The sequence below is a fragment of the Neolamprologus multifasciatus genome, chromosome 1 (genome assembly GCF_963576455.1).
Source record: "Neolamprologus multifasciatus chromosome 1, fNeoMul1.2, whole genome shotgun sequence".
Classification (NCBI taxonomy): domain Eukaryota; kingdom Metazoa; phylum Chordata; class Actinopteri; order Cichliformes; family Cichlidae; genus Neolamprologus; species Neolamprologus multifasciatus.
In genome coordinates, this window is record NC_140439.1 from 15,262,966 (window position 1) to 15,278,546 (window position 15,581).

The 15,581-nt window shown below is 40.0% G+C and overlaps 1 protein-coding gene across 3 annotated transcripts in view; it reads right to left on the reverse strand.

Moving 5' to 3' along the window:
• Positions 1-327: 327 nt before the first annotated feature.
• pcdh17 (protocadherin 17) overlaps positions 328-15,581 on the reverse strand; it is a 73,427-nt gene continuing 58,173 nt past the window's right edge. The window contains exon 5 of one of the 3 annotated variants that reach the window (XM_085176850.1): positions 328-13,847. In XM_085176850.1, the coding sequence (XP_085032976.1) occupies positions 13,150-13,847 (698 nt within the window). In that variant the 3' untranslated portion in view covers positions 328-13,149. The remainder of the gene's footprint in view (positions 13,848-15,581) is intronic. The other 2 variants (XM_085176774.1, XR_014876803.1) reach the window with 2 other exon arrangements.

Here is a 15,581-nt window from a genome sequence, read left to right on the forward strand (position 1 = left end):
GGCCATTAATTTTCATATTAACTGTTTCACCCAAAGAAAAGCAGACAAAATAGTAAAACACATGATTATTCTTTTAATTAATATGCTAAATTGGTTATTTACTTGCATTTCAGAACAAAAAATATATATTTTTAGTGGTTGAATGTTATGCTTGATTAATTTATGACTTTTTTTTAAAAAGAAGTCCATTATGCCAATGCAAATTTGGGTGTAAAGTTTTGAATTTGATTAGTTATTTTCTTTAAAAAGCAAACAAAACAAAAAAACCTACAATTTATAGTTTCAAAGAAGTTTTTGATAGATTTCTAAAATATTTGTATTTTGTTTTTATGACAGATAAGCACTGGACATATATACAACCATATGTACATATGTACATACATACATACATCACAGGCATGCAGGCATTGGGAAATGCTTTAAATGACCCTGTTAGTCATCACTGGGCATCAGTCTGTACCCCTGTGGTTGGTGCCATCAGGAATGGATGTGGTCTAGATACCACACAGGCCTCTCACTACCGCGCCAGATGCAGCTTTGCCACTCGTGGCACCATCTCAACCTTTGAAAATTTAACGGTTCATGTACATCAGGTCTGAACCATCTGGCCCTCTAAAGAGTTTTTGCATGTCAAAATGACCTTGGAGGTGATGAATGGACAACATGATCAGCGCAAAATTCCCCTTTTTTATTTTATAATTTATGCTTCTTGATCACATGGTTCAGTTTGTCACACTAAAATTAAAAAGGGTGTTGTTGTTTAAATGTATGCAACACTTTTATTTTTAAATATAAGTATATGTCATATCTGTCCTTCTGTGCTTCACGAAATCTGAATCCCTGTCACTGGACATGTTACACAGAGCCAACTTGTCACCTTTTAAGGCTATTTGCTTTTCCAAGTTCATCTTAACACATTTTTACAATTTTTTTATTTCTTTCATCTCTAAAACATCATATTTGAGTTTCAGTTCACATATGTATAAATCAAATAAGATTTGCTGTCAGTTAGATGACCCAGTGATCCTCTATTGCACCTTTGTTTCTTCTTCTCTGCTCGCCCTCTCCCTGTTTCTTTCTGCAGGTATCTCTGCCACCAGAACTGCATGTTTCTGATATGTGGTTACTGGCTCCACCACCCTGCCAAGTGTTCATTGTTTGTTGTTTCTCAAGTTTTCATCTTTTCTCACTCTGCGTCTCTCTCACCCCAATCGGTGAAGGCAGATGGTTACCCTCCCTGTGGCTGGTTCTGCTGGGGATTGCTTCCTTTTTCCTCCCCACTGTTTCCAAGTGCATGCTCAAAGGGGAATAATCGTATTTCTCCTATAATATTGTCTTGTACTGTATTGTTGACCTTTGTAGGTAAACTGCACTGAAATGACTTATGATTATGATTAGGTGTCGTATGAATACAAATGAAGTGGTCATTTTTGTGTGGTCTAATCTGCCACCTCTATGATTAAGATATAAAGCTACTTCGTTATGGTAATTACTGACAAGCAAGATTGATCACTCTATGGTTAGAAGAAACACATGTTATATGCATTTACATAATACAGTATATGCATATAAGACTTGCTATACAAACTGTAGAGGCAGAAAAACAAGGTCATGATAATGTTTTCCAATGCTTCTTTGTTTCTAGTTTCTCCTTTAGAAGGATTTTATTTCCTTTTCTGTAGAAATATGTTTATGTGCAAAACACTGGTATATTGATGTGTCTCATTAGCAAATATGGGCTAGGGAGCTTGGGTATGTGAATCTAGTGTGAAAGCAATCAATAGTTTTATCAATAGTGCCATCTGTTGAGCAGTCATCTGGTCAATAAATTGATACATTAATCAACTTAGAACTACACATGAGTTCTAGACTCAAAATGAGCCATTTGGCTTGATTAATTTATCCCCGTTCGCAGGCTTTGACGCACAGTGTGTCACCTTATTGTAAACGGGTGTCAGGCACATTGTGTCACACAGGCAGAGGATCTGAGACAGCACTGTCACTATCCCCCTGCCACTCAACTGACACTCGAAAACAGGGTGTTCAGATGTGCACTGGGCTGTGATCTGAGCTGTAACACTAGCCCAGATGCACAACACACGCACAGTTACACACTCACGTAACTCGTTCGCTGGGTGGTCTGGAGGAGGAGGGAGACAAAGAGAGGCAGGAAAAGAGCAGTATATCTGAAGGGTGAAACATTAGAAGGGCATCTCTAATGTTTTCCATTAAGGTAACGGAGATGTGATGGCAAGGATGTTTGACCAGATAAGCACAGAAAGAGACATAAATGGAGATGCACCAATGTTTTTTTCACGGATAACCTAAGGGTAACATGACTTAACTGTGACTCCTAATGCACAGCTCGCAGCAGTGCTTCAGTGTTAAATTGCGCTTTCATATAAAGTTGAAATTTTAATCCAATATATGCAGTGCAGATATTTGTGCAGTGGCACCTCAAACACAGACAGGCAAATGGTAAAATGATTTTACTATTGTTGAGCCAAACTGAGAATCTTTTAAGATAATTTCCGTGCAACTGGTTAAGTAAATGTCAGATAGCAGTCAAACAAATCAAACACCCAAACCAGGGAGCCTTTGTGCTATGTGGCACACATCTCTGGGGAGTGCCTGTTATTTACACCCTCTCATCCTGTCGAGGTTGGTGCTGTGCGGATTCATCACATTCTCACTTTGTTGTAGATCAGCTTTAGACTGCTTTAACTGTCAGCCGCAGCCCTTTAAATCCCACAAGGCCCATTCTGTTTGCAATAGCCATTAGCCGAGGAAAAGGCCTCTGTCTGTCGCGCTGCTTATTTAGCAACTCTTTGTTTGTTTTTCCCTTGCTGATTCTTATTTGATCGTTCAGTTTCTCACTCCTAGATGTGGACTGCGTATTCATTGTGTTTCATTGTATAAGTTTGGGGAATAGTTGACGGTGGAGTTGGGGGGGGTTCAAAGCTCTAAAGGATGGTCTAATCATATGCAGGCATGCTGTCAGAGGCTTTAATCGCCTTTGTCAGCCATGCCTCTGAGTTCAGAGAGGGGCCGACATCCCTGCATGATACCCACTGCTGTGCTCATACTGGATATACATAAACTTTGAAAACAATGGTGCAAGGCAGAAGAATGGGGGTTTCATCCGACTAAAAGTTGCCTGTTGCCATTGTTGTATACGCTATAGCATACCAAAGCCAGTGGATTGACTGAAATAGAACAATTGAAAATGTGCCAACAGACAAATGTCTCACAGATTTTCAGCAGACAGTTGGGTTTCAAGGCTAAAGCCTTAAGCCAACACAGTGAAGAATTTTCCTGGTAAAACCATTCATCATGCAGTTCATGCAGACCTTCAATGAGCTGCCATAAATTCTCCACTCTATAGATGACAGGAAATGTGTAACATTTTATTTAAAACTGCAAAGCATATTTTCACTGGATCAGTGGATCTCTGTTTAATGGTTTGCCGTGTATTTCTCTGCCACACCCTCTACCAACTACCCTGCGTAGGCCACTTCAGGATAGCGGCAGTGCCGGCGAGGAAAAAGCCCACAGACCAGACAGAACTCGTAGCACTGATTTGTATAATTGCTTGGAAATGTCATTCATGTTCTTACTTTTAACAAAGAGAGTCAATATGGCAGATAAAGAGCACAAGCTAGTTAAAATTAATTATCTGCCTCACTAATTTATTTTTCTTATCATGAGATTTATTGTGCAACAAAACATAATTGGAGTTTGTACGGAATCACTTCAGTATGCGTGTGTGTGTTTGCTTTTCTGCCTGCATACATATTTGAGTGAAATTTAACTCAGCGTCGTGCACGGTTTGTTTTTTGTGTTGCGCTGACCTCAGATTGGATAATGCTTGTTCTTTTTAAAGTTTTCTAACCTTGTCTTTAGCCCTAGCCAGGAACTTATTTCACAAAGATGACTCTTGGGCAAAGAAAGTTTAAATATAGAGTTCACTGAGTAGGTAGCTCAGGATATATTCCAAGGAACATTGTCAAAATGACATTGTGGTAAGGCTCAGTTAATGATGGCATGGCTAATTGATATTAGAGCATAGGATCAATGGTGCAGCTGTGCCAAAGGAGAAAAGCTTCAGTAGTAAGAAGAATATCCCGAAGGTCATATTCTGTTACTGTAATATTGACCTTCCTGTTCCCTCCTGACATTCTGTCCAAATCACATCCTGTTGTTATCGTCCAGCCATTTAGGTATCTGTCTTCTCTTTCATCCAATGCATCCTTTCTGTGATGGCCTCTGTGGCAAGCTATCAACAAAGCCGCAAAGCCTAACAACCAAATCGCTTGCTTGTTCACTGTTAAAATAACGGTGCGAGCATAATGCAATAGAGAAGTGAAAGGAAATTGTCATCATGTCCACAGATTTACAGATTACAGGCAGCAGTGTACTGCAGATGTTTAGTGGAATGCACCATTTTCTATCTGCTATAAATGTGAACAAACATGAAAGACCACATGTTGAAACATCCATATGTACAGTAGTAGGTAGTGAAACTGCAAGAAATTCAGAGACTCCAACAACTTCAGAGTTCTCAAACTTGAGCTGAAACACCAAAAAGTAAAATAAATAAATAAATGAGGTAAAATGAAGTAATCATAATACCCATAATGGGAAACAAAATAGGTGAACAGTCTAGGTGGCATTTAGTGAAAGGTCCTCTTAACACTTGAGTGTCTTACACATGAGACATTGGATATTTATGAATTGATTCAGCAGTGTCAGTCAGTCCTGCACTTTGCCAGGGGCGCTAATCCATGTGATGGAATTCATATGTCTACTTCATATTAAGTTTCCCGTGTTGCTTATTGACCTTTTCATCTAGCATTTTCCCTCACTGATGTGAGCTGGCCCCTTCACAGAAGCTGTCTAGAGCCATTATTTTGCTGCTTTCGATTCTGCTCCGGGTAAGAAACACTTGGACACTTACACACTTGAAAGGAGGGTTTTCATGTGTAGAGAACCGACAGTCTAAGGTACTGGGTGCAGTAATAAGTACAGTCAGGTCCATAAGTATTTACACAATGATGCAGTCTTTGTAATTTTGTCTCTGGACGACACCGCGGTGGATTTTAAATCAAACAATCAAGATCTGATTGAAGTGCAGACTGTTACCTTTAATTGCAGGGGTTTTGCAAAATGTGAACGGATTACAGTTATTTTCATGCATATTCACATTTTCAGAGGCTCAAAAGTAATTGTTCATTTGACTGACAGAAGTTTCATAGCCAGTTGAGGCCTGTTCCCTCATTATTTCATGACAAACTAAGCAGATAAAAGACTCCAGTTGGTGAACTTGCATTTTGGGAGCTGTTCACTGGAATGAGGTCCAAAGAGATGTTGAAGCAAATTAAGGAGGCCATCACAAGGCTACCCCCCCCCCCCCAAAACAAACAAACAAACAAACAAATACATCTTAAAAAGAAGGAATGCATTCACAAGTTCAGCAAGCCTGAGAGGCCTTTAAGACCAAGGAAAACAATAAAAGCAGAGGATCACAGAAATCTTTCTTTGGTTAAGGAAACCCCTTTATTTATTTAGCCAAGTTGAGAGCATTTTCAAGGAGGTAGGTGCATCATTTACCAATCAGGATGCTTCATCATGAATGCTGATAAAGAGGGTTTACCAACTGGTTATACTCAAGATTAGGAAGGCCAGATTAGACTTTGCCAGAAATGATCAATAAGAGGCTGCACAGTTCTGGAAAAGCATTTGGAAATAATCAACTTGATATAATTTGTACCAGAATGATTGGGACTGATAAGAGGGAGAGATTCTGCTCATGATGTGAACCATACCATACCGTCAAACATGGTGGAGGCAGCATTATGGTATAGGCATGTATGGCTGCCAGGGAAACCGGCTCACTAATGTTTATTGATAATAAAAGTAACAGGTTGACTCCTAAAGTGTACAAAAGTGGAATGGCACTTCATACTGCAGAACCAACCCAAAAATTTCTCAAGGCAAAGACATGGGATATTCTTCAGTGACCCAGGCAGCCAACTAATCTCAACCCAATAGAGCATGCTTTTCAGTTACTGAAGACAAAAACGAAGGCAGCGAGACACACAAGCAGGCAGCAACTGGAGAAAAAGCAGATTTTGGTGAAAGCCGTGGATTCTAGACGTCAGGCAGTTATTGGATTTTTATCCAAGTGGTAAAATCAAACGTTCATATTTAAAATTATGTTAGTTTGTCCAATTATTTTTCAGCCTCTGAAAGTGGGACAAAATAAATTAAAATGTAAATGCAATACTTCTGTTAAACCCCTTGAATTAAAACTGAAAGTCTGCACTTCATTTAAAAGTTGAGTTTTAGCAATTGGCAAGTTTAAATTTTTCTCATCTGCCACACTTTTAAAATTAACTGAGGGTGAAAAACGGTCACAACAGATGGGAGAGAGACGGGAATCTTTCCGGACATTTGCATGCTATGGTCAAAGAATCGTGAGCAGTTCCAAAAGTATTCAAATGAAGTCATGTTTAAATCATGTTTAGTAGTAATTTGGTGGCAATGAAGCTATTAAGGCTAATGATTTATAGGTACATTGATGCTTCCGAATAACAGAAAAGAAATGTATAACAATCAGCGTAAATAGCTAACGATGATATACACATACAGAATGGGCCCATTGCCATTCCTTCTTTTCTCCTGAGTTACACATTCCTACTGCATTTCTAACATTTCCAAATTGTTAGTAAATAAACATTTTCTTTTTCTCAGCTGTAACTGAGTTTAATGCATGCTGGGCAGAAACAGCCCGTAGCGCTGGCTTTTGTTAGGTTATATAATGGAAATAAGGAAAGTTAGAAAAAGGTCATCTGGTTTTAAAAAATAAATAAATCCACAATTACTGTTATTTAAGGGGTAAAGGTGTTGTACTTTGTAAACCTGCCATCCAACACAACCTTCTCTGGCTGACTCCAGTAAAGCTGAAGCTGGGAAAGCACAAGAAAGGAAAGCGGTTTAACTGTATAGGAACATCATTTTTAGGTGACAGGGTTGTGTTGTGAGGAATACATTTATATTACCAGTGTCCCTCACGTCTCTTTTATGAAACCACACACACACAGTTACAGCCATACACATAACGCACATATTTTCAATTTGCAGTACCTTCCTGACCACAAATGAAAGGAGGATCCTTGTCCTTTAACAATAGAATATGATGAATACTTTCTTTTCTTCATGTTGAAAAGATCTTCTCTCCATTTGCCCTTTTAGCCAGCTCAATACAGAACAGCACTTGATTAAATCCCATCAGCACAGTTATTTGGATCAAGGACCTTGATTAAAATGCTGAAATATGAGTTTGCTATCTTGTGTTAGGCTTAAATCACAAACTCATTTTAGTGACTGTGGTCACTATATATAACTAAACAAGCAAACAATCAAACAAATAGAAACACCATGTTCCTGTTCTTATTACTGAAGCTATAAATAGAATTTATGATTCTGTCCTCACTTTGACATCAGTTTGTTTTTTTACTCATGCATGCTGTGAAATACAGTGTACACAATGTGCTAACAGACACTGAGAGGTGTCTTTTACCTCAGTTACGGTCACATTGTGCACTTGTGGCTTCTACTTATCACGTATTACATCACGCCGTTACTGTTTTGCACTTTACTGCAGTTTCAATAACAACTTGTGTGAGTTCGGAGAAATTCTGATTAGAAACAATTGGCACATATAATATAGGTAGGAAGGTACACTTTAGGTTGAAAGGAAACTCTTATCACTGGGCCAAATGAGACAACCATGCGATGCGTGCACAGCCACTGCAGTCCTACAAGCTGTGTGTGAGCGCCTCGACTATCTTTTTAATTAATATCTGCCTCGAGGCAACTAGTTAGATGAAAAACATAGAAAAAGCTTTGGTGCATACCAATGGTCTGTAAATCCAGGCTGGAGTAAAACACTCTCTCTGTGGCCAAAATAAAAAGAGTTTGTTTGAGTCCAATTCAAAAAGTTTTTTTAGTTGTTTTTGTTATTGAAATGTTGCACACATCGATATTACTGATACAATTCATGTTAGCGTATTTAGAATAAAAAACTCAAGTATGTGGGGAAAGAAAATCATGATATTTTATCACGTCAGCATTGAGAAATGATCCACTTTCAGGTTGTAGGACATCTCCGTGTGAATGCTTAGAAGGACCGCAGTCTGGAAAATTACTGACTCGAATCCTTAGACAGCAGTACGCTGATGGATCCGTGGAGTCGCAAACACAAAGAGCCATATGTACTTCTGCAATTAAACAGTAATGATGGAATAGTTTCCTTAGATAAATGTAATGGTGTATCATTAGCTCCCATGGTCTGTCATTTCGTATTGGGAAACACTGAAATAAGACATTAAAAACCCATTTCAAAGCAATAATACTTTAAGCGCCAGTCAGCAGTTCAAAAGAAAGAAAAAAGTTTGTCTACACTAAACACTAAAAAGAAGGTCAAACCTGCCACTCGGAGCGTCTCTAACGTAACACACAAACAAATTAGGAATTAAGCAAACCAGATTTGGGAGCAATGTGGTATATCTAACCAGACCAGCATTGAAAAGGCTTCAAATTGGCCGCTGAATGAAAATCTAGCTTAAGGGTAGAATACAAAATCTTATTTGAGAAGCAGTAGTAGACATAATTTCAACCGCCAATTTATTTGCCTCTAAGCAATTCAAGAAAAAAAAAGAAAAAGAGGCATGAGCAGTAATCTTTATGTGGTGAAAATGTGAACTAATGTAATGAATCGAGGATCATTTGCCCACAGCAAGTTTCTATGTGTGTGTACTTTGGTAGGATTTGCTCTGCGCATGTGAATTTAACATTGAAGAACACAATTGGAAATATTTCTGAAGTCTTTTATCTGTTCCAAACTAATCTGGCACTCGCTGAGTAAACAATGCATTTCTATTTGACAAGAAAAAGATTGGCTCCGTGGACGCACGTGCGTGGTTATCGCTCGGGAGACGAAGGGGAAATCAAAACAAAGCTGCGACTAACCAATCCTCAACCGGCTCATAAAAGGACAAGAGCAAACGTTATTAGTAATTGCTTTTTTTATTTGAACTTTTCATCTTTTTTTTTTTCTTTTTTTTTCAGATAGATCACAATGAACACAGCCTTTAGACAATAGCAGTTGAAATAATCCATACAAATGAATGTCTCTGGTCTTTTCACCAGCTGCCCATTGTAGCGTGGAGTCCTATGCTATCAGTGCGGGCCTGGAGGGTGAGGGGACAACACTGACAAACATTGGGTGCTTGCTGTAACTACCAAAAAAAAAAGGCATGTTGTCTGTGTGTGTGAAGCAGTGGCTGTCTGAGTCCATGTGCACCTGCGTCGGTGTGAGTCAGAGACCAGAGGTGGTTAGCCACATTCAACAAGGCCCTGTCCTAATCACTTGATAAAACCAACAGTCTCAAGTGGGCAAAAATAACCCACTCTAGAGTTCAGTAATGCACTGCTAACAGTGTATGATGCCAACAGTGTGTAATTAGACAACAATGAAAGGCCTTACATTGTGCTCCACCTCCCACTATGTGTTGACCTCAGCAGCAGCCTCTGCTTTATTAAACAGCAAAAAGCCTGAGAGAGGGGCCATGGCTTTAAAGAATACCTTCTGTCCACTGAACCCAGCTCATTTCCCCATTTGCCCTCACGTTTGGGAGCGTACAGACAGTGGCTGGGCCTGTGGAACGCCATTAGAGGGGACAGCACTTTCAGCAGCAGGGCTCAAGAATCCTGGATGACCTCTGACTTTTGTTGTTGAGTGAATGTCAAAGTGCAACAAAAGTGGTTTAATTTAAGAGCGAATTAAACCTCTCGAAAAGAAGGAATAGAAATCAAGGAGTGTTTAGTCAAAATATGAAGGCATGAAAGTGAATTCTGCACGCGCACACACACACACACACACACACAAAAAGCTTGTTCGAGCATGAAGACTGAGCACAAAGAGATAAAAAGAAAAATAAAGCATGAAGAAAAGTGTGGAAGTGTCACATTTGTCTGGGTAGTGTTTTGCCCTCTCTTTGAGCCTTTACCTCCAAGGGGCTAGCATTTAAATAAAAGGCAGTGTGTAGCTGAAGTGCCTTGGTGTTATTTTTGTGTATGTGTGTGTGACAAGACTTTTTTTATGGATGACAGTTGTAGCGTGCTCGTAGAACAGCACATTTTAACTGTTTGTATGTTGTGAATGTCAGGTTTGCTTGATTTATCCAGATATTTGAGAGAGATAACAACAAGGAGAGAGGAAAAAAACTCATTCAAAAAGAGCCATAAATATTTTCTTCCTCTGTCAAAATCCTCCAAGCCCTCTCTAAAAACAGCCTCTGCCATCTCTCAGGAAAAAGAGCAAGGGTAAGACGAAACCAAATACTCTACAGATGAAAGAGAGGAGAAAAAGGCAACGCATACTTTGCTCCACAGAGGCGAGAAAAGCCAGTGGCTTAGGAGGAGAAAAGTAAGCAAATGAAGGGTAGAATGCACAAAATGTAAAAAAAAAAAACATGGCAAGTAGGTACAACAAAATGGCAGACTGACAAGAGAATGTCCAAACATGCATCTCAATTAAGAAAAAGGAAGCAAAAGAACTCGGATGTGATGTGTTCACAGGACTGAGGGTGTTATATCTGCTGTTGAGATTCCCATTCAGCTCTTCCCGGTGTTAAACGCACCAGGAAGTCACTGTTCCCTCTCATGGCTGCATCTCCACATACATTTGGTGATTGTGGTCACATTTTTCCAAAACACATCTAATCTAGTAGCCTACTGTTCTGCGTATTTTACCACCAGAGAATATTAGAAAAAGCACCTCCCGCTATTATTTCAGAGAGTGGCCGAAATGTGCCAAAATTGTTTCAAAAATAAATGTCTGTATCTTTTTTATTCCTCTTAAGAAAGCCTGAATGCGAAGTCACATGGCTCTATAAAACCATGTACCTAAACAGCAAAGACATCAAAAAAAAGGAAAAAAAAGAGAACTTCAGATAGAATTTGATGTCAAGTTTCTCTGCAAAGTATGATAATTCTAACAGGTATTGAGTACATACATAAACAACACAGACTGCTGAAAAAAGAACCTCGTTTGGTCCTTTATAGAAAATGCACATTCTGGTGGACCAGGGCTTTATAAGCAGTCACAAGCTCCACAGATACAACAAGCTCTCTGCAGAGACAGTAAGGCAGTTTTATGATCACCAAGGAAACCACTCCACTTTCCGTATGGCAGGTTTCTTTTTTTGGAGATAAAGTAAAAACATAATGAACAGAAAATACGTATACTAGTTAAAGAAAATAGCTGCCCTGTAAAAATCTGCTCAGCAAAAATATTTGAACTGTTTTTTTTCCTTGTGGTTGTTGCTTTTTGTCATTGGTTCGAACCGTATTCTAGATCAGCTGGCTCATGAAGCTTTCAACAGTTATTGTATCTGATCCAGCTGGATCTCAGGGTAAAAAGAGGCGACATCTCAAAAGCACTGAAGCCAGCCTGCAACGATGCAGAATAGAGATGGAAAAAAACTAAACAAAAGAGAAAACACCAACATAAAACCCAAACTAAAGCAAACTCACAGAGTTCGACAGCTACTAAGGCAACTTTTGCCAAATACAATATAAGCCCAAGTATATTGCAACACAACTATATATTAATTTAATAAAATACACAATATAGCTTTTGTACACATAACAATTTGGCTCAAATGCACAGAAATTGCAGTAAAATCAATAAAAAATATGTCAATTTTTTTGATGTAAACACATCTAAATTGGATACATTTACACATATAATGATATTATGTATAGTGAGAATGTGAAGGGACATTTTCTTCTTCGCTTATATTTTTGGATATTTGTCTTCGAAACAATGGCAGTGTCCTCTGTAGTTCTTTCAGTTAATACGCCGCTCTCGACCTTAACGCCAGGACACATTTCGTTTAGTTTCCTCATTTCGTCTCCTTTTTTTTTTAGTTTTCTTACAAAATGTATAAATATTTTTGTTAATATTTGGACACTATACATGGATTCATACATACAGTCATCTATATAATCATATAGATATCATCTTTTCACAGTTGAGGAAAAATGTCCCTTTTTTTTTTTTTTTTTTTTACAACTTGCCTTAAGGCAGAGCCACACACATGATAATTCACCGTACACAAGGGACTGAAAGCTGATGACGTACATGTATAGGACAATTCCACAGATGGACAGTTGTGTTTAAGCATTTGTGTCTATGTGTGTGCGTGTGTGTGTTTGTTTGAGTGTGGTGAGGCATCAGTGCGTGTGTCAGCGTATGTTTGCGCAAAGTGTAGTGCACGTGTGTAAACTTGTGTGCGTGCAGCTACACCGGTCAGCAACGTGAACATTTAAATAGAGGTGTGAGACAGACACAGCTTACACATGTAGCTACAGATGACAGGTGAAGCATGGTTACACTGGTAATAATTCACCTTCAGCGGGACACTGAAGCCACTCCGACCCCCGAGTTCATAACAAACCCCTGCGAACACACCCCTGATTAACCAATCTTTTCAGACACAGGATCCAAACACTTAGATTAAATTCAAAAAGGATAAGGTCGGCTTGTGGATTTCGGTCTTTTGACTGCCCCAAAACGATTAGAATTTGTTTCTGCGTCCGCGTCGATTGTCGCATCTGACCATAAATAGTCCTTTTTCGATCGTTTTTGATGTCCATCACACATAACAGAAATCCACCTACACACTTAAATATGTAGGATTTCACGAGACCATGAACAACACACTTATGAGCTGGTGGGCACTTAGATAATAAGCTTGCGAGGTGCCTGAGGCGAGAACCTCTGCAATTTGCTTAGGAATCCAAAACATAAGAGTTTATAAATTCAGAAGAATTCAGATGTTTGTTACCAAGTTCCTTTCTGTTGGTAGGGATCTCAGCACCGAAACTGGTGCTGAATGACTGATATATTAAATGTTCAGTGTTTTCTTACAACAAATACAGTGAAAAGAGCTCCTGTCATAAGAGCCATTTAAGCTTTTTTCAGTTTGTTTTGGTGAGAGTTTTGGTATGAGAGTTTGTGGAATAGCACCCTACTCCTCTCTCTACCGTCTTGACTTCTTTTTGCTGCAGTTCTTTGTGTCACTTCCTGAGCGTGCCAGTGGCTTCACTTCCCCTGCAGTCCTGCAATAGTTTGTCGATGTCTCTCACCACCTGGTCAGCGTCCATTCCGTCACGGCTTGCATCTGGCTCCACCTGCTCCAGGACACACTCCATTTCACCTGCTGCCTCTTGGCTGATCCTAGAGCGAGCCTCTGCGAGCACCTTGGCCACTGGGTCTGAAGGAGGCAAGGATGGGTAGACCCCCTGTTCTCTGGTTTGTTTGGTGGGTGACAGGTACTGACCATCAGGAGGCCCATAGTGACCAGAGCAGGTGGCCGGAGGTGGTTTGCCTTCGGCCCCGTCGGCGGGGCTTTTGACTGAGGAGCAAGGAGACATGGTGAAGCAGCCCTTGGTAGGACTGCTGGAGGCTGATGGTACCTCTTGAAGCAGTGGGCTGAGAGCACGTTTCGCCTTCAAGTAGGGCTTGACGTTGGCAACCAGGACGGTGTGGTCACGTCTCTCCTTGCCAAAAGTACAGAACGTTTTCTTGCCATTGGGGTTGACAGTCTCGTAGGTCTCTGTCTCTGGCACAGTCTCCATCCCTGCTGGCACAAACATATTGTTGCGGTAGTCGATACCCTCTGCCTGGTTTCCTCCAGTGGGGAACTGGGGCATCCAGCAGCGGTCAGAATGACCGAGTACCCGGCACTCCTCTGTACAGTTCAGACAATCCTCATCTGCAGAGAGAAAAAAAGGGAGAAGGAGGGAGTGGAGAAGAAAGTGATCTTTATGTCAGTAGTGAGCACAGAATTGAGTACAACCACACAGGGAGAGTGTAGCAGATTCATAGAAGTATCATGGAACTGAGCTGCACAGGAAGTTGGAGCCTTACGTCTTAGAACTAGAGCCAGTCCTAATGAAATGATGCAAAAAAGGAAGTGCCCGATCAGGCTCCCCCTATCAAAACACACATGCACACACACTTATATTCATAAACACATGCACTTATGCACATATAGTACGTGCACATAGCTTTTCAAGGGGACTGGGGGACACCTGCTAGCAATTTCCAAAGCTCTGATCAAGGGGATGGCAAAGCATACAGAAAGGATGGGGAGGGAGCAAGAGGAAAAACAACAACAGTTGAGGTTTGGCAAAGGCATAGTGCCGTTATCATAAATTCATGTCAGTGGGCTTTGAAGCCCTCCCTAGACAGAGAGGCTGTGCCAAATGGCTTGTGCTTCTTCCCTGTGTGTTTGTGCCTGTTTATTTGTGTGCTCTTGTTGCTGGCGTGTGCACGCATGTGTGTATAAGTGTGTGTGTGTGTTCCCCGCTTTCATCTCTATTCAGAAGGATGCACACTCTGGCTGATTATGGGAGTGTTCATGCCTGTGTCAAACGGATCCAGAACTTGGTTTTAAAAAGAATAATAATAAAAGAAGAAGCACTTTTTTCCCTCCTTTTGGGCATAAGTGAAAAAAAAAGTGAAAAATGAAACAAAACAAACAACCAAAAAAAAGCATCTGTTGTCCCATAATAAATGGAATTTCTCCATTGGCTGGGTGGGACGAAATCAAGAGGACACACAGAAAGACAATATCTGAACAGTTCCAAGAGCACAAATAAAATGAACACAAATAGGTCCTTGTTTCCCATCATCATGAGATGCGACCGTGAAATATACTGTAAATGTGACAGAAAAACATTATCACGCCATTAGTTAAAGACGCATAAACTTAAAAAGGGACAGATTGGGGCAATCTCACAAATGTTATAACACACAGGAAAATTTAACAGCCATCTCCGGTATAATACAAAGGTTATTTGCACAGACATCTAAAGAGCTCAAGCTAATTGCATATTACTTTTGAGATACGCCATGCGCCTCTTTCTGTTTGTGGAACCATATATGGTAAACACCATATTTCCAATTTCTTGCAATAATGCAACACTAAGGCTGCTGTCTCCAGGGAGAGAAGCAAAGCAGTTCTAGTCACAGGATTTTCATATCTGTTTATGTAGCCCAGTAAAAGTGAGAGCAGAACAGGTGGCAGACAGAAATAATTGAACATAGCCATCTCTCTTGCTCATTTTCATTACAGCTTGTCACCTCTTTCACCTCTCTGGCTGACTGTTAATGATTTAAACCTTGATTTCTTCATTGTTGCACACAAAGTTTGGAACCAAAGCACATTTTAAAAATCAGCGTAATTTATCTTCGTCTAACAAGCCTGTTGTGGTTTCGGCTCTTGAAACGCAAATCGGTAGGTGGAATTTAGATGAATTTGTTACCAAGGAGAGTGTTTGCTTTGGCTTTGTTTTAAAGGCAACATTAATTGCAGTTAAAATGAGGCTACTAAGAGCAGCATTCCACTATTATTTCCAACTAAATGTGAAAAGACAACATTGCTGTTAAGAGCTGCGACGCTACCCCCATCAATTCCATTATGCAATGCATGAACCTCTGCAGC